The sequence below is a fragment of the Nycticebus coucang genome, chromosome 12 (assembly GCF_027406575.1).
Source record: "Nycticebus coucang isolate mNycCou1 chromosome 12, mNycCou1.pri, whole genome shotgun sequence".
Classification (NCBI taxonomy): domain Eukaryota; kingdom Metazoa; phylum Chordata; class Mammalia; order Primates; family Lorisidae; genus Nycticebus; species Nycticebus coucang.
This window is the reverse complement of record NC_069791.1, coordinates 43,975,184-43,995,682: the sequence shown is the minus strand read 5'-3', so window position 1 is coordinate 43,995,682 and position 20,499 is coordinate 43,975,184. Positions and strand designations below refer to the sequence as shown.

General features: G+C 38.8%; 1 protein-coding gene across 3 annotated transcripts in view; it reads left to right on the top strand.

Moving 5' to 3' along the window:
- The window catches only part of PTPRO (protein tyrosine phosphatase receptor type O), a 252,097-nt gene that overhangs the window by 136,698 nt on the left and 94,900 nt on the right, over window positions 1-20,499 (top strand). For all 3 annotated transcript variants that reach the window (XM_053557322.1, XM_053557323.1, XM_053557321.1), the window contains exon 2: window positions 13,142-13,415. In XM_053557322.1, the coding sequence (XP_053413297.1) occupies window positions 13,142-13,415 (274 nt within the window). The remainder of the gene's footprint in view (window positions 1-13,141; window positions 13,416-20,499) is intronic.

The window sequence follows — 20,499 nt, the reverse complement described above, 5'->3', positions numbered from 1 at the left end:
TTTAAACCACCAAAGAAAACACTTCGTATATGTAAGACAATATATGGCCAGCACCTTAATTGCATTTTTTCATTTTAATCTCACAACAACCTTTTAAACTAGGCATTTCTTTCCTTAGGAAACTGGCTTAGCAAGATTTAATCTGTTTATGATGGGACCAACATTCATACCTGTTCTGTCTTTAAATCACTATTCTTTTCCCTACAGCCCAATGCCTTGTAACTATTCTTGTCATAAAAGTGAGTGACCTCAAAGCAACATTCATGTCTTAAAAAGGAATAAAGTAAAGGATAGTTTGTAGTACAAACCTGAAATGTGGAAAGTATAGCATCTGTGTTAATGTGTAGGCTTTGAAATTAGAGGAACGTGAGATTAACTCTCATATCTACCACTTTAAAGCTATGTGAACCAGATGTGTTAATTAATCTTTGTAAAACTCAATTACTATCTCTGGAAAGTCCAACCCAGAACCAATTCATTCTCATGTCACTAAATTCTGAAGAATATGCCCTCTAAATTTCTCCCGATACCATCCTGGTTCTAGATACTATCATTTCTCTCTTAGACTACTACAATCACATCCACTTCTGTCTATCCTCTTCAACCAATTCTCCATACTATAGCCAGAGGGACTTTTTTACCCCTTGAGTCCTACATAAAATTGACTTCAAGTACCATTCCCTTTGATGGAAGTTCAAATCACCCTGGAAGTTTCACTAATTTTTTGGAAACTTTCATTCTCACAAGTTCTTCTTCTGTCAGGCACCAACTTCCACAAACACTGCTTCGGTGCCCTAGCACATCAATGTGAAACTCTACCCCTTCCACAGGTTCCACAAATGATCCATGCATCAAAACCATTTTTGTAAAGATTGAGATTTCAAAGAGATGGAGACATATTTTCTATTCAAAATCCTAACTTCAGTAGAACACAAGGCATTTCCAGCTTCAAAATGGCCTTTGACGTCCCCACCATCCATTTGTTTCCATTGGCTGATTGCCCTGTCCTCATCTTAGCACCACACCATCTTGCTGGCTCTTCTCCCCATGTTTTCTGTATATTTTTCCTTCTTATCTCTCACCCTGAATCAAGCCATTTTTTTTTCTTCTTGGATACTAGTTTCCTTTTGTTTTTGTTTGTTTGCCTAGGTTCCTCTACTCACACCATCCGAATGCTTCTTTCTGTTCCAAGTGGTAAGTTACCATGTACTTTTCAATAAATGTTCACCCCTGTAGAAATTCTGGAGCCAGCAGGTAACATCATAAACTTTTTCCTTCTATTATAAAATGCAGATCTGATCATTTCCCTCTATTGTTTAATAACCCATAGGTGGCTTTTTACTACCTTTAGCATTAAGCCTCCAAATTTGTCAGAAGGCTCTACAAAGTTTCCTATGATCAAGCCTCAACTATTGGCCATTCTAAGGTTATTTTGGTTTCTCAAATGCTTTGAACTTTTTCCATCCCCCAAGTCTTCAAATCCATGGTTCTTCACAGATCCTGTTCTTTCTCTGACTCATCATCAAGCCAACCCTTACAGCCCTTAGATCTCAGATTAAATAACACTTACTTTAGATTAGATCCTACTGGTAAGTGCTCGTTCATCATCATGTACTTATTAACAATGCTGTTTCAACTTAAAATTATTTTTTTCTTTAAAATAATGTATTTCCCTCTCACTGTGGACTTCAAACACCACAAGGACAAGAACCAGATTTTTAATCATCATATCCTCAGCTCCAGACATACAGCAGACACTCAATTTTCAAAACTATCTGAAGGCAAACTTTGAGGAAAGCAGGTGTATAAAGTATTGCTCTTTATCTCCCTTAACTTCTGGGCTTTAATTTATCCTTCCCATAGGGATCAGACTCCTAGGAAAACCATAAAGCCCTAGTGATGATGGACAGTACATGAAACTAGTTGCTTGAAAGCTCTGACAGTTTCCTTATTGCTGATGGTACCAACAGAGAGGGGAATTAAAGAGCTGGGTTTAGAAGAGATCACAAGGTCCTGCCTAAATATGCTGGGAGCTTGGTAAGTAGGCCGTGCCCTTTGTTAGCAATCACCAGGATTTAATTAACTGATGTCACATTTGGAGATACTTCATGCCTGTGGGGAAATCTGACTGAACTCAGCCACTCTAAAATAAATGATTAGCATCACCATCTTTCATGTTCTCTCTCAATAAGTGGGACAGCTACATTTTTATGAGCATTTTTTCCTGAGCTAAAACCATTTTCAAATTATACATTCTGTAAGAATAGAAAGGAGGGATGGGGAATAATAAATTGGGCCAAATTATGTTTGTCAGTGTTTCTTTTCGTGAAAATAAACATTTGTTTCACAGGCAGAATAAAGCTGTCAAGAAACCCTATTTTTCATAATGATTTAAGCCAGATGAATGTTGCACAGTTTTAAAATTTGCCTGATCATTGAACAGTTAAAAACAAATGTATTTTATGGCTTCCTGGGTTGTGTCCCCACCTCCTCCCCAGTCAATCATCCACCAAGAGCAGCTTCCAGGTCTCTAAACTTCTCAGCACAGTAGGCCCTAAGACAGTTCCCATGGCAACCTTTGGTCAAACAGGTTAGCTCCAGCTGTCCTGTGCAGGCAAAACAGAAAAAGAAATATTGGCTGCTCTTGTTCATAATGTCATGAAGAGAAGTAATTCTGATTACTGAGTAAGTAGACTGAAAATCAGAATGGTTTTTGAACCATAAATGAATCATGGTGTCAGTATCCTAAAAAAAATGTAACAACCTCTTAAATGTAGAAAAGAAAATCAGAGAGAAGAAAGATCAGAAAATCAAAGACAAGACAGATGGGAAATTTTATAGTAACAATTAGCTATTGTTCTGAACGGTCTACTAAATATTAGGTGCTGGTATAGAAAATTTATACATATGATCTCTTTCACTCCCCTTACCCTCAAAAACCCTGTTCTAATAGTTTTTTAGTATTTCTGTCATTCAAGTGAAATAACTGAGTCTCAAAGAATTAAAATGAGAGACACAGATTTGAGTGTCTTCAAATTTTTTGGTTTTTTGTTTTGGGGGGGAAGTCACCATGCTTTTCAAGCATTTATCAAGCATATTCTAGATAAGTAAGTCCCTATTTGTGCAGAGGGAGTTAGCCACCAATTAAATACAGATATGAAAGGTAGCATTTGGGAAGTCATTTTGGCTTCAGGATCTTACAGTCCGGGGGGGTGTATTAATAGTGTAATAGCAGCATAAAATCTGTAGCTATAAGAATTGCCTTGAGGACCTCCTCCTCCACAAACAGTAAGTTGCCTTGGGAAATCTACTTAATTTCTTTGAGCCTCAATTTCTTCTTCTGTGAACTGAGATAGCCACATATGAGGATGTTTTGAGGACCAAATGAGACAATGTACTTGAAAATACCTTATAAAATATCAAATGTAATGTGTGGCTCTTATTATTCCCCTACACATCATACAAAAGTTTGGCACATCTCTTCAGCAAAACAGTTTCTTTTCCCTTAAAAAGTCAGGTTGAATGCTTTCTTCAAGTATGTTTTTCTTAATCTCCAAATTTAAGAGTTCTGGAGAGCTTCCACTCTGAGTTCATACTGGAAGCTGGGAAATAATTGCCACTTTGCACACATCTATGGCAACTAAACATGGAAATATCATTCGTGTTTATTTTAAATTAATGCTTAATGTAAATGTGAATTTAGTTATTATTCTGCACTGTGATTGGCCCAAGAAAATAGAGCAGGATCAGGAACTGAAGGGCCAAGATGAGCAATGATCAAGAAAAAGGCCATGCAACACACTCGAGGGTTGTAATCTGGCAGCCCACAGGCAGAGGCCAACCTGCGGATTTATTTCGTTTGGCCAGTATAGCTTAATTTTGCCGTCATTGTGCTTTGAATGATAATATACGTACCCTCCAGTTTGCTAATTATTCCTCATTTATATCTTCTCATACTTGGCTGCTTCTCACATTCATATTACCTGCCTGACATGTGAGCTTGGATACCTTCACCAAATAGAAGGCAAAAGAGCTGAGATTGTTGTATTCTGAAATCTTAAAAGCAGAGTGTACATATCTGAGCAGGAAACACATAAAAGGCAGAGCCGGTGTGAACGTGGGCTCAGGCACCTGCCCAACCCTGCATGGGTAGAGAACTAGGGGCACACAGGAAGGAGTTTGGTGTTACACAGCAGACTGTAAGTACATTCACTCCGCAAGCATTTGTCATGAATTTACTGCCTGAGCTACAAGATAGTTTGGGTACATAATAAGCACCATACAAATGAATGTTCTTTATTGTGGTATCATCGCTGTTATTGTTATTGGTGAGATAATTCTAGGAAGGACAAAGGCATTTAAGAACTTTTTTCTTTCTTGGCTTTGCGCCTGTGGCTCAAGCAGCTAAGGGGCCAGCCACATACACCTGAACTGGTGGGTTTGAATCCAGCCCAGGCCGCCAAACAACAATGACAGCTGCAACCAAAAAATAGCCGGGCATTGTGGCAGGCACCTGTAGTCCCAGCTACCTGGGAGGCAGAGGCAGCAGAATTGCTTGAGCCCAGGAGTTGGAGATTGCTCTGAGCTGTGATGCCACAGCGCTCTAGCCAGGGCAACAGCTTGAGGCTCTGTCTCAAAAAAAAAAAAAAAACTTTTTTCTTCTTTACTCCCATATAGAGTGAATCCTCAGTGTCCTGCTCAGTCCCTGATATGTGGTTACTGCTCAAAATATATCTGAAGAATGACTGAATATCTATAGAGAACTCAAATTAATCCACATGAAAAAAGCCAACAATCCCTTATATCAATGGGCAAGAGACATGAATAGAACTTTCTCTAAAGACGACAGACGAATGGCTAACAAACACATGAAAAAATGTTCATCATCTCTATATATTAGAGAAATGCAAATCAAAACAACCCTGAGATATCATCTAACCCCAGTGAGAATGGCCCACATCACAAAATCTCAAAACTGCAGATGCTGGCGTGGATGTGGAGAGAAGGGAACACTTTTACACTGCTGGTGGGACTGCAAACTAGTACAACCTTTCTGGAAGGAAGTATGGAGAAACCTCAAAGCACTCAACCTAGACCTCCCATTCGATCCTGCAATCCCATTACTGGGCATCTACCCAGAAGGAAAAAAATCCTTTTATCATAAGGACACTTGTACTAGACTGTTTATTGCAGCTCAATTTACCATTGCCAAAATGTGGAAACAGCCTAAATGCCCACCAAGCCAGGAATGGATTAACAAGCTGTGGTATATGTATACCATGGAATACTATTCAGCCATTAAAAAAAATGGAGACTTTACATCCTTCGTATTAACCTGGATGGAAGTGGAAGACATTATTCTTAGTAAAGCATCACAAAAATGGAGAAGCATGAATCCTATGTACTCAATCTTGATATGAGGACAATTAATGACAATTAAGGTTATGGGGGGGGAAGCAGAAAGAGGGATGGAGGGAGGAGGGTGGGGCCTTAGTGTGTGTCACATTTTATGGGGGCAAGACATGATTGCAAGAGGGACTTTACCTAACAATTGCAATCAGTGTAACTGGCTTATTGTACCCTCAATGAATCCCCAACAATAAAAAAAAAAAAAAAAAATCCAAAAAAAAAAAAAAAAAGAATGACTGAATAAATAAGACAAGATTAGCAGGAGGCCAACCCGAGCCTTTGAGATCAACATCTAAATTCAGCTCTGACAATTTCTGAAAGAAGAGTTATGAATAATTCTGGGAACATGTCAGAGGGATTCCCTGGGAGAGTAGTTCTGGGACTTGGACCTTCCTAAAGGATTTTAAAGGAAAGAATATCCAGATGGAAAAGGTTTCCTGGGAGTTGGATGGGATGTTAAATGAATGAATTATAGAAAGTCTGCAGAGAATCATGGCGGAAAATGTCATATAGACACTGGATATCATTAATTTTACTATTTAAAAGAGTTAAGAATCTATTGCTTCTTATGTAGTCACCTTAGCACAGCAGAATTTTTTCTATGTTGCCTCTAAAATAAGCCTAATCACTGATTGCATCGATCGGGATGTCAGCCAGAGAAGTGTTGGTGTTCTGGATGCACATTGCACAGGCAGGTGTGCAGCGAGCACTGGGTGAGACTCTAGTTGCATCTCACCTGACTGACTAATGCAACACCCTTCATTGTCCATTAGCTTTAAATCAACCCAACCAGCCTGCTATTCTCCACACTCTTGACTATATTGGTCTTTCTAAGCTGTGACCCTAATTATAGCCTCTGTTTTGCATTAAAACAGTTCATGGTTTTCTTTGACCTAAAAATATGCAAACTCCTTAGCAAGGCGCATTTTGGACTTGTGCGACCAACCTTCTGCTTTGAGCATCCTACCAGTTTCTAACCCACTCTAGAGGTCTACGGTCCCTCTTCGCCATTCAACCAATGCCCTTTGTGACCTGTATTCCCCTGGAAAACTCCTGAGCATTTTATAAACATCACTTGCTCTGTGATACTTTTCATCACACCCATCTGCAGAAACAGAACTGGTGGCTTTCTTGTCTTTACAACTGTGGCACCAAACAGCTCTCTTGTACTGGCTGGGATCTCTGTGTGCAAATTTTGGAAGTCCAGCACAAACACATTAATTAATATTCACTCAGTCACCAAATTGCACAATGGCTGGGCCGCAAGATGACTGTGACCAGGGCCTCAGACCAAATCCAGGACTCTACCCCAAGCAACAATCTTCATGGGGCAGAAATTATAGACACTGACTTCTCCAGATTTGCATTCATACATATTTGAAATAAGAAGAAAGAAAGAGCTTCTTCCCATTGACTCTGGCTATAAAATCTCAGAGGGATCACTTTGGCTGTTCTGGCCATTCCACATGTACATCTTGGTGGGGGCCTGGGTGCTGTAACCCACCTGACTGAGTCATGGTGCCTGCTCAGACCTGGGAGTGTGGTACTGCAATTAGCAAGCCTCCTCAGGACCTTCGCTTTAAAGCAAGAAAGAAGTAATGCTCCAAGAGGGACTTTACCTAACAATTGCAATCAGTGTAACCTGGCTTATTGTACCCTCAATGAATCCCCAACAATAAAAAAAAAAAAAAAAAGAAGTAATGCTCCAAAAGAAGAAAGTTCTGTCCAAGATAGGAATCCAGGCAGGAAGAAAAATAGATGTCAATTGTACTGTCTGTCAAAGCCTGTAACTAATAACACTTCAGATCGTGCTATAACTCTGCATTCAAGTGTGCCTCTCTCACTAGAGTTTAGACCCCTGGTGTTCAAGTACCTCATCTTATGCATTTGCCTATCGTTAACACCTTGCATGATGCCTGATGCCAGGTTGGCACTTAGTTGATGTTTGTATCCACTAATAAATGGATAGCTCTCCAGTGCTCTGTAAACAAAACATTTGGTGAACAGAATTCTGTAATGTTTTGAAGTTAGTTAATCAAATGTTCATAGAATGTCTATAATTTATAAGGACATCGAGTGATTCAAAACTGTAGTAAAACACAGTAACCTTTGAAATACAGCTAGCATTTATGGAGCTCATAGTGTTATCATTTTTATAAAGAACATTTATTAATTTATTTTGAGACAGAGTGTCACTTTGTTGCCCTGGGTAGAGTGCTGTGTTGTCATAGCTCACAGCAACCTCAAACTCTTGGGCTCAAGCAATCCTCCTGCCTCAGACTCCAGAGTAGCTGGGACTACAGAAGTCTTCCACAACGCCTGGCTAGTTCTGCTTTTAGTAGAGACAGGGTCTCACTCTTGCTCAGGCTGGTCGTGAACTCCTGGACTCAAGGCATCTTCCCACCTTGGCCTTCTGGAATGCTAGGATTAGAGTGGTTAGAAACTGGTAAGATACTCATGCCTAGCCTACGAAGGACATTTAATCCTCACAAAACCCCTTTATTGGTTTTATAAATTAAGAAGATGAAGTTAAGAGCTCCTTGGATTTCCCCAAGCTCTCCTAGCTAATAAGTTGAACAGGAGGATTATAAACTCAGGCTTTCTGATTCCAGGTCTATTGCTGTGCTCTTCAGCAAATTATTTAACCTTTCTGTGTAAGATGAGGATAAAGACACTATTTCTAGGGACTGCTATAGGGAGTAAAATAAAAATAAATAAATAATTTAAATGGTCAGGATAAATCCTAGTCCAGCTTAGGAGATCAATAGGTAATAGTTGCTGTATTTGTGAGAGAGGGTGAGAGAGTTCCTCAGATTTCTGACTGATACGTAGCTCTGGCTAGTTCTCTCCCTTGTCTCACACACCGGGGACTTGTTCATACCATCCACTGTATCTCTAGTAGTTCTTCTGCTCCAGGACTGGCTACAGAACAGGCTCCTGGGCTTCCCCTTCTTGATGAAACAAGCACTTAGGCCTCTTTTGCCGCCTCAGGTAGCTGACCTGTAGTTCAGGAAAGTTAAGTGCCAAAAGGCATAAGGATATCCAGATACCAGACCTTGTTCTGGCATCAATTAGTTGTGTGACATTTGCACCACTGTTTTCTCAAGTATAAAATGAAACTGTTGGGCCAGAGAAATCATTGCATTAGATTTTGTTATGTAAAGGAAATCTCAGTGGAAATATTTTTACTGCAGAGCCAAGCAATACTGTTACTCAGTTCCAAAGGAAAAGTTTTAAATATTTTTAGAGTCACCGCAGAAATTAGCATCGGACTTGCCTCCGTTTACCAGACATGTTTCTATGAACTATTCCTCCTCGCTCTACTTGTCAGCAAGGATTCCATGCCTAGAGCATACATTCAGAATTTTCTCCTGAGCATAGATTCCAGGAAAAGTTGAGGCGAGGGAGACAGAGCAGAAAGTAACAGCAGAGATGGCTTTTCTTTTGGGCTCACTGCCTGGATCTCACTTGGCCTCCTGCCTCGTTCTCATTAGCCTCACCACCTGAATCTGATTAGCCCACTCTGATTTATTTCTGGCATCTCGGGAGCACATGGGCCAATGCTTATTTTCCTGCCTGGTACAATCACCCCAAAGCTGCTGTGAGCATTTGGAAGATTAGACCCCTTCTCTGGAAGGTTTCACTACCTAAAACACTTTTCACTCTTAAACACTTTGCAAAACTGAGTCCACTTCCTCCTCTTTTTATTCTCACAACCACCTTCAGTTACTGGCTGCTAAAACATACAGCAAGAAACTCTAACTAATTATGAATTTAAAGTTTGTAAACATATTGCGTTCTGAGTTAGTGAATCAGATCCTATAACCAGTAAGAAATAAAAGCCATGTTTCAATGTTACTGGATACTAGGTGCTTGATTTATCTACATTTTTGGTTAACAGGTTTTTCTGTTATGCCCTAGACACTGCTATTTATGTGAAAGGCGAATAATAATAAAAAGAAACAAATGAGAAATCTATTTTTCCTAAAAATGAAACTTTCAGATATGGAGATAGATCCTATGTGTCTGAACAATAAGATTTATTAGTAATAATATTTTTAGGCCATTGAGATACAAAAATTCTGAGATTTCCAAGTAAATGATAAAGTATGATCTGTATTTAAAATTGTTATGAAAAAGCTACCACATTTTGGCTAAGTGTTCAAGAAGTTTAAAGCAAAAGAGTTTTTCCATCCACTTTCAGTTAATTTGAAAACTTATCGATAACCATATTCCCATTTACTAAGCATTTCACAAATAAACTACTGCTGACCACCACCAAACTGAAGCTGCTAGCAGGATGCTCTGTGATTTGGATCCCCCACACTTAGTATACCGTGTGATACTGCGTAGGTTCATAATTCATATTGATTGAATTAATAACTTGTGCCAATTAATAACTTGTATTAACATGGGTGTTATTACTCTTTCTCTCCCCCATACCTGAGTCTTCCCTCTCTAACGAGGACATCCCTGCTATTCCAGATCACTTCTTAAGAAGTTTGTCTGTAAATAGTTCTAAAGAAATCAGAAGTATAAAAGAGAAGAAAAGGAAAGATGTATAGGGAGATAGGTTTAAAGAGAGAAGGATGCTATCGTAGGAAAAAATTATTGCTGGAGACCTTGGGAACACGAGTTATTTGGTGTCTATTGTTCTTGTTGTTGCCTTCATGCCAGCATTTTAAGCGGAAGTACACCAACACTGATCCTAAGAGGAAGGGGAAATGGTGGGGCAGGAGATGTGGAAGCCAGCCTACATCTTACTTGTTTTTCTGATCTCAGCGATGAATCTACCATGAGGCCGCAGCAGGAGCTAGAGAGGGCTCTTTGTTTTGCTTGAGAAATGCCTTGTAGTCCCCACACTAAAGCAAGCTGGTGGTGCTGGAGGAAAATATGGTGCCCCCAGTGAAGGAAGGACCTGGCGTCCTAGGGTCAGCTGCCGTAGGAAGGTGTTGGGGGCATCAAGGAGGAGCAGGAGTTAGCCCTCAAAATGTGATGGGGTTTGAGGTAGCAAGAACAGGTGCACCACTGAGTAAAAGACCCCGCCATGGCAGATGCTGATGACTTCACTAGGACTGTCATGTGTCCCAGCCTCACCTTGGAGCTGTTGAGCATTAGCACGAACTGTGCCAACAGTCTCTGTGGAACACCTACAGGGGTGGGAGGGTATCACATCCATCCTTGAAGCCTGGCAACTCTGGATGCATGACATCTCCTGCATATTTCTGATCCACCACCTCACTATATATTTGTTAACAAATGCTCCTCCTGTGCACAGCACCCAGAGCTTGCTCCCTGATGACCCCGGGCACTGCCTTGCTCCACTGAGCAGAGAGCAACCATGACCCAGCTGCTTCATACTTCTAGTGATAGAAAATTATTCCCAACATGCTTGATTCATTTTGTATGTCCACTATTAATTCAGCACCCCCTTAGGACCCTGACACAGTGAAGTTCAAAAGCATGGGACCAAGATCAGAGTGCATATAGTGCGATAAACCTTTAACAATGCAATATTTCTAGATGTGGCATGGAAGATGAGGATGTTAGTGATCATCAGCTAATAGGTAAGAAAAAAGAATAGTAAGGGAAAAAGGTACCAACACTTGTTTGAATTACAAGTAGAATTCTATTAATTTCAAGTCATAGTCAATTAAATTCTATGATTGAAAAGATCACTTTCTTTAAAAATATTCTGCAGATGTCTTCAAGAAATACAGGATGAAGTAAAACATTCAGTACAAGTCATAGGCTTTCCTGAGAGAGAAGAAGTAAAAGTAAAAAGCAAGGAAAACGTATTTGAGGGAATAATGGAGGAAAACTTTTCTGGTCTTGCAAGAGACTTAGAATTCAGGATAGAAAAGGTTCAGTGAAGACCAGGGAGATGCATTTCAAAACGAGTCTATGTACCAAGGCATGTCACCAGACAATCTAAAGTCATTGTAAAGAGCAAGACAGAAATGTCTAATGATCTGCAAATGAAAGCTCATCATATTGACAAAAGACTTCTCAGCAGAAACCTTATAAGCCAGGAGAGATGGGGATCCCACTGGCAATATTCTCAAAGGAAAGAACTGTCAGCCACAAATTTTGTATCCTGCCAAACAAAGCTTCATAAATGAAGGTTGAAATAAAGTCTTTCCCAAACAAGCAAATGGTATGACAATTTGTCACCACTAGATGGACTCTACAAGAAATGTTCAAGGTTCTCAACGACAACTTGGACTTTAGCAAGTGCAAACAATGTAACCTAATTATTTGTACTCCCTTTGTACTTCAAGGGAGTTCCAAATATGGAATCAAAACATATATATGTATCTACCATCATAAAACACATGAAACTATAAAATTCACAGGTCCTTAAAAAAATCTCATAAGTGAGACTACAAAGCAATTAGGCAACAACATTATAACAGGAACAGAATCTCACATATAAATATTAACTTTGAATGCAAGAAGGCTAAACACCAAACTTAAAAGATATGTATAGGCAGAATGGATTTAAAAAAAAATACCAGAATCCAAATACCTGCTGACTACAAGAAACTCACATATCTGGTAAAGACTTTGATAAATTCAAAGTAAAGGGATAAAAGAAAATATTAAACCCAAATGGAAACCAAAAGCAAGCAAGATTAGCCATCCTCACATTAGGTAAAACAGACTTTAAATTAATAATGGTTAAAAAAAAAAAAAAGACAAAGAAGACCATTATATAATGATAAAGCAATCACTTCAACAATAAGATATAATTCCTAAATAAATATGCACCTAACACCAGAGCACCAAGATCCCTGTAGATCCTTAACAAGTATCAGTGATTTTTCCATCCCACTATGATAGAAGATAAATATGAGGCTCAGAGCAATGGAATAACTTGCCAGGGTACTGCATGCCCAGAAGGCAAATTAAAAATAAGCAGGTACTTACTGTACCCTCAATGAATCCCCAACAATAAAAAATAAAAAATAAATAAATAAATAAGTGGGTACATGAGTCCTCTGTGAAACCAGAGAGGATTAAATCTGCCCGTGGAGTCCGAGAATCAGGAAAAAATATGTAAGAACCCACTACGCAAATGATTTTTCAAATATTACTCATAATATTACTCATAACATTTATTTGGAGACTTGGAGCAGAATTTTTAGTCCACCGGCTACTGACATTCTCATCGTTGCCCACAGCTCTTCTGTCTTATTTGGTCCTTTCCCCACTGCCCTGGTTTCTCTATGAAGCTATTTAACGATGAGGATCATCATAGGCCTGACCTATTTTATTTTTAGAACAGATAAGAGGGAGAGAGGAAAGAATTTTCCTAGGACTACCATAGCATCACTTTCTCTAAAGTATTATAAAGAGAGTATTTCTACAAACCACATAACTTCTCCAACATAGCTGAAAACAAGGATTTCCTTGGAACTTGAGTGTCAAGATGACTCTCATTCATCATTTGCTCCTTCACATGATGCTTGCTTTGTGTTTATTATGGACTCAATCCGTAAACTGGAAGCAGATTTTCAGTGTAGAAAAATCCTCAAAGCCAAACCCTAATAAGTCACAAGAGGAAAACCTCTCTGTTCGTGGTTTTCCTTGCATAACTAAAATGCCATTGTAACTCTATTTTAAGGCATAATACTTACCACAAACATTAGTTTTAGAAAAATTACCTCCATGTAACTGTATTGCCAATAATCTGAATCTGCCTTCTGTCTCCTTTTTTTCTCTTACACAGAATGCTGCAACATTTCATGTGACTGTCCAAGATGACAACAACATCGTCGTCTCCTTGGAAGCTTCAGATGTCATCAGTCCAGCGTCTGTGTATGTTGTGAAGATAACTGGTGAATCCAAAAATTATTTCTTCGAATTTGAGGAATTCAACAGTACTTTGCCTCCTCCTGTTATCTTTAAGGCCAATTATCATGGCCTTTATTATATAATCACTCTGGTAGTGGTAAATGGAAATGTGGTGACCAAGCCATCCAGATCCATCACTGTGTTAACAAGTAAGCACCACATGTAATAGCATCCTTTGTGTTTCTGCTCTGAATGTCCTCAGGGGGGCTCTAACTGAATCAGTCCAGAACAGCAAGATAATTTCCTCAAAGCCAAGTGACATAGATTGAAAGTTCTGCATTATACTAAGATATATTTATTGTGGGTTTGATAATGTTTACCCTGTGCTTTGTGTTATTCGTCCTAAACCAAGAAAAGTAAACCTTAATGAGATAGTATACTTTGAGACTTAGTGACAATTTTAGATTCATTGTTGGAGCACGTAATTTTCTGCTATATTAATTCATAATGTGACCATAATGTATTTTCTTCCAGAACATGCATGATCATGTTAAGCAATTCAGTTTGGGGGACAGTGAATTTATATTCATATTTAGCTTGCTCGAATTCACTTACACATTTTGGGGTAAGAGAGAGAAAAAGATATCTTTTTTGTTTGCTATTCCCCACCTCACCCTCAAAATAGCCTTGTTTTTCACAACCTAATAAAAATGCCAAGAAAATTATTATTGACATTTTAACCTTCAGTCGTCCATATCCATAAGGAGTTAATGCTAATATTAAGAAGTTTTTATAAGTGGTTTTAACTACATCTGATTTTCACTTTACTCTCTGACTTTAATATCTAATGTCAAAGTAAGATTCATCTCTTATGTTGAGGTTATGGAGGAAAATTTGATACCTGTTAGCAGAGTTTATCACTGGAGCAGTTTAATGGCTCAGTGAAGTGCTTTTTGCTCATATTCTTTGATGCAAGTTTCCCAACAGCTGCAGTTTTTAGAATGCCAGCCATGTATGATTGCTCTGGCCACCATTAAGGAAAACTACAATGATACTGTCTGTTGAGATTAAAGGAGAGAGAAGCTGTGAGAGGCAAGAACTCAGAACAAAGCTAGAGGGCATATTTTATTATACCTTGTCTGTCAAAAATAATTAAAGTCTCCATTGGCAGAGTCCCAAGATCAGTGCTGAGTCCTGAAAATAAGACCTTCAAAGTTTATAGACATAATGAACAACCAAGGAATCAGTTGAATTAAAGAAAGAACTTACCTAGCATCATAGAATAGTGTCTTAAATAAATTCTAGAAAAAGATAAATTTCCAGCCAGATTCAGGGGGCAGATGTAGGTATACACTGCCTACAATATGAACCCCTTCAAATCAGAAGCTCTTCATTCCTCAGCTTCCTAATTCTATAAACACTGAGTCAAAGCCTATGCTTCATAAGAGATCCATAAATATTTTTAAATTTCTTTGAGTAAGTAGTAGGAGAAAGCCAGGAAAAATCGAGTATAGAACTATAAGGACTGTAGCTGTTGACACAACATTAGCATGCACTCTAACTTAAGTACACAATGCTGGAAGATTTAGCCCTTTAAGTAATTGTTCATGAAGAAATGTGAAACGTAAATAAACACTAACTAGCTCTAGAATATCTGATAGCTATTTTAGCATTTGCAATAAGTTATATTCAAATTATCTTCTCTTTTCCCTTGTGATTTTTTCTTTGACCTATAGGGTCAAAGAAGTAAGTGTATTGAAAGTCCAAAAAATTTGGAAATTTTGCTATTTTTTTTTTTTTAGAGACAGAGTCGCTCTTGGTAGAGTGCTGTAGCGTCACAGCTCACAGCAACCTCCAGCTCTTGGGCTTAGGCCATTCTCTTGCCTCCGCCTCCCGAGTAGCTGGGATTACAGGTGCCCACCACAAAGCCTGGCTTGCCAAGATTTTTTTAATTGATTTTTAAGTGAATGGTGTTCTGATTAGATTGTTTGTATGATTTCAGTTACTTGGAAATCGTCAATATTTGTTTTATGGGCCCAAATATGGTCTACATTGCTGTATATTCTGGAAGTGCTTTGGGTGTGAAGTTTCAATCAATATCATTTAGATCAATTTGGTTGTTTAAGTCTTCTATATCCTTTGGTTGGTCTAAGAATGACTGATAGAGGAATATTAAAATTTCCATGCTAACTGGGGATTTGACTATTTCTCCTTTCACTTCTTTTAAATTATGCTTTATATATCTTGAAGCTTTATTGTTACATTGTCAGGTACAAACACTTTTTAGAATTGCTATGTCTTCTCTTTGAACTGATGTGTTTATTATATACAATGTCCCTCAAGTATTATACCTGGACTTGAAGTCCATTTTCTAATGATAAAATAGCCTTTTTTTTTTTTTTTTTCCTTTTTTGAGACAGAGTCTCACTTTGTCATCCTCGGTCAAGTGCTGTGGCATCACAGCTCACCGCAACCTCAAACTCCTGGGCTCAAGCAATTATCTTGCCTCAGCCTCCCACGTAGCTGGGACTATAGGCACCTGCCACAATGCCCGGCTATTTTTAGAAACAGAGTCTCGCTCTTGCTCAGGCTGGTCTCAAAGCTGTGAGCTCCAGCAGTCCACCCACCTCAGCATCCCAGAGTGCTGGGATTACAGGTATGAGCCACCGTGCCCAGCCTAATAATGTAGCCTTTTTGTTTTTCTTTTGTTAAGTATTGGCAGGGCACACTGGTTCCATTCTTTGACTTTCAGTATACTCAGATCTTTATATGTAAATGTGTTGAGTCTTGCTTATTTTTTTAAACTGAGTCTTTGCCTTTTAACTGGAGTGTTTAGACCAGCACTATCCAATAAAAATAGAATATAATATTAAGTTTGTAATAAACATTTTGAAAGGCTGGAATCAATTTTAACCACATGGTGTGCTTAACCCATTACATTCAAAATAGTATTTCAACACACAGTCAAGATAAGAATGTGAACATCATGCTTTTACTTTTAAACATAAACCAATTAAAATTAAGTAAAATTAAAATCAGTTTCTCAGCTGCACTACCCTCTTTTTGTTGTTGTTGTTTTCTTTTCTTTTTTTTTTTTTTGCAGTTTTTGGCAGGGGCTGGGTTTGAACCCACCACCTTCCACATATGGGGCCAGCACCCTACACCTTTGCAGGTGCCACCCATGCACTACCCTCTTTTTTAAGGGCTCAGTAGCCACATGTGGTCAGTGGCTCTAATTTAGGCAGTGTAGATTTAGACAATTTATATATAATGTAATTATTTGAATTATTTCAATACCGTTGAATTTGAACTTACCATATTGCTAGGCTGTTAGTTGCGGCAGGATCGGGAGGAGGGAAGTGAGTCAGCCGAGACAACAGTCGAGCTGGATATCGTGTATTAGACATCTTCAGTTCATCACATATTTTCAGTTTTTCCATAGCAGGCTTCCTGGAGTGGTGGGAGGTGTTTCTCAGAGCTCCACTTCTGCCCTCAGCATTCAGCAAGCCCCAGACCCTTGTTCCTCAGAAGGGTTCTCCCAGCAATGGAACGTTGATACTTTTTTTTTTCAGTGCTAAGCATTTGGTGGGAATAGGGAAAGGGAGGTTCTTTGTTCTTCCAGGCCAACCTTAGCCTAGGCAGAGGCACGAGCTTAGCTGGAGCCTTCTTGACATTCTTACCCTGGCTTTACACTGACAGCCAAATTATACCTTAAATCTGTGGGTTAGAGAGTTTCGTGCCTCTTCTCCAGTGGTAACAGAACTCTACTTTCCTCCTAGGTCCAAGAGACTTTCTGCCCCTCTTTTTTGCTTTACCTGTCCCCCCAAAAGTGGTCTCTTACAAGAACAGAGAGGGAACTATTTTCCTGCCCTTCCTCAATACATTAAAGTTCAGCTTTGTACTCAAGAAAGGACCAAGAAAGTAAGTTTTCTTGCTGGTTTCTTTGTGGCCCCAAGTGCTATGCCTGTTTCCCCAACTCCCTTCTGAGGGAGGCTCTGTCCAATGCCCTGTCTTGCCCCCTGCAGTTTTCATGAGCAAACTGATGGAGGCTCAGGGAAGGAACTAGAGAGAGAGTGTGATCTCCCAGTTAGTCTAAACCAGCACTGACCTGGACTTTCTGGACGATGGAAATGCTCTGTATCTACAGGACCACTAATTTTAATTTTATTTAATTTTAATTCATATTAAATTCAATTTAAATAGCTACATGTGGCTCGTAGCTACTATATTGGACAAAGCAATTCTACAGTGTCTTTTAGAACATGTTCCGTCTTAATGAATTCATTAAAATCTTAGTTGCTGGGCGGCGCCTGTGGCTCAACGTGTAGGGCGCCGGTCCCATATGCCGGAGGTGGCGTGTTTAAGCCCAGCCCCGGCCAAAAAAAAAAAAAAAAATCTTAGTTGCTTTTTCTCTTACCCGCTCAAGGTTGGGGTCCTCTTCCCATCGTGCTCTGCCAAAGGTGAAACGGTGTGGCCCTTCTCTCCCCAGAGAGACTTGTAACTCTGGAATAGACTTCACTTGGTTGCCTAGAAATCTCATCTCTCCAATAAGCCCAAGAAAAGTGACGATTTCATGGATTACTTGACTTTTCCTCAAGTTGAGGCAGGGAGGAAGTGTTGTTGTCTTGAAGCTTTCTATAGCTTAAGGGAAGAGGAAACTTGCACTGATTTCTAAAGAGTAAAATGATTAATTATGGTTTATTGTATCTCATCTTCTACCCTATTTTAAAAACTTGATTACACAAACCCACCTAAAGGAAAAACTCAAATCAGTTTGAGGGCATGGGGAGAGGGGAGGAGCGTAGAAGGGGGTGTACTCCTACTTAATGGGCACAACGTTAGGGTGGATGGCCCACGTCTTGGGGGCGGGACAGAAATATAAGAGGGACTCCACCTAACAAAAGCAAACATTGTAACCGAATTCTTTGTACCCTCAAATTAACCTGAAACAATTAAAAAAAAAACTTAATTTCATTATCATAAATTTCAAAAGCAATCCAAGGTTGGGAGTGTAAGAACTGGGGATTAGTGCACAAATATTTCTATTCCACATGAAGTGGAATTAGGTGACATTTGTATTCCAGCTTCATCCTTTACAAAAGAGAGAAAGTACTTGATGACTAAGATTATTTTTAAGCTCTGAAATTACTATTATTTGTCAGTTAATGATATATCTTTGCCATCCTTATTTTTCTAACAGAAAGCTTTTTAAACAAGTTCCGAAAACATTTGTAGTATCTGCTCACAGTCTTGACACATTGCTCTTGAGAATAAAAGAGTACATTTGTTACAATCATTTACTGTATGTTAGATGCTTGTCTTGATGAAATAAGCAATGACAAAGCAGTTGGCCCCAGGGCAGTCCTTTGATATTCCAGGATAGTTGTTCTGAGCCTGTCACTCTCAGAGAAAGCTGAGAAACGTAGCAAAGAATAAATTCAGCACAGCCAAGTCATTTGGCCAGTTCAAAAGAGTTTCACAACCTTTAGGTGCTAACATCTAATTAACATTTAATTTATAGAAAACCTTCGGTACATTACACGCACTTCAGAGGGAAAGGGTCATTTCTCAGAAGATAAAATAATACCTGGAAACAATTGCTTAGAAATTGAGGGGCAGTCGTATGTACAAAGCTGACTCATGGGTCCACACAGGTCTAGGAATAGCATCCATAGAGGTTGAGGAACACACATGGACACACTCTGCAAATGTAGTAATCTATCCGAATCTGTTATAAATAAAAATAACAGACGGGAATGGTGGCTCACACCTGTAGTGCTAACATTCTGGGAGGCCAATGCAGGGAGTTTGAAAACAGCCTGAGCAAGAATGCAACCTCCTTTCTCTACTAAAATAGAAAAACAAGCTGGGTGTTGTGACCCGCAACTGTTGTCCCAGCTACTTGGGAGGCTGAGGCCAGAGAATCTCTTGAGCACCAAAGTTTGAGGTTGCTGTGAGCTGGGATGCCACAACATTCTACCCACATGACAGAGTGAGTCTGTATCTCAAATAAATAGATAGACAAACAAAGAAAGAAAGAAATAAAAATAACCCTTGAGTTTTTATTTCATATATTAGGTACATTCTCTGTGCCATCTCCTAGGTGCCTGAGAAATAAAGATAAATAAAAATACCCATAATTAAAGTGCTATTGTGGAAAAGACAAAATGCATTAAAAAAAAAAACATGATAAATGCTATAAGAGAATTATGTAGGTGTGAGTGCCTTGCCTTCCTGAGGAACACTGATGGGAAAAACAATAGAGAAGAAATAATCACTGAAAAATTAATAAAAAATTGCCAAAAGAATAAAGACTGGAAAATCGTGCAGTTGGAGTTACCAGGATATAGCATTAATATCTGCAGAGTAGAGATGTGCATAGCCTGGCCCACTTGGTGAACTGTAAGGAGTGAAGATGGCAAGCTTCAGCTGTTCAGAAAATAACAAGAAGTATGACTAGAAATATTGGGAAGAACTTCAAGTACCTTGAAAAGGAGTTTAGACTTTAACCTGTAAGTGATAAGAAATAAAGAACATAATAAGATTTGACTGGAGAAGCTGTCTTTTGTGGCAGAGTTGCAAGCCACGAGATCTTGAATCCTTCATTAAAATAGAAAAATTATCAAGTAAATTTTGAGGGCACTGGTTCAAAGCATGAGCTTTAAGAGTCAGAGAAATCTGAAAACCACAGTTATAGCCTTGAGCAGATGATTACTTTATCTAAATCTTAGCTTTCAAATCTATAATCCATTTTGGGGTCAACAAACTTTTCATTTTTTAATGAAAGCCTACACAATAAATATATTATGCTTTGAGGATCATATAGTTTTATTGCAGCTGTTCAACTCTGCTATTCTAGCAGCAAAGCAATCATAGACAATACATAAACAAATAGCCATGACTATCTTCTAATATAGCTTTATTTGCAGACACCAAAATCTGAATCTTATATAATTTTCACAGGCCATAAAACACTAATCTTCTTGTGTTTTTGTCAACCATTTGGAAGCTAAACGCCATTCGTAGCTCAAAAGTCACACAAGAACAAGTGACGAGACAGATTAGGCTAATTGGCTGTAGTTTGTTGATTTTAAATGTCATATAATTATATTGGGATACTTGGTAGGGGGTGCTATAAAGTATAAATATTTGTGTAATGTAGAGAAATGTAAAATAAACTTTTTAACAATGTATATAGCACATAGTGTAACATGATTAAATATCACATAAGCAGCACCAATGGCATTAAATAGAAAATTACTCAAGGTCTCTGAAGAAAAGGAGAATTGAAAT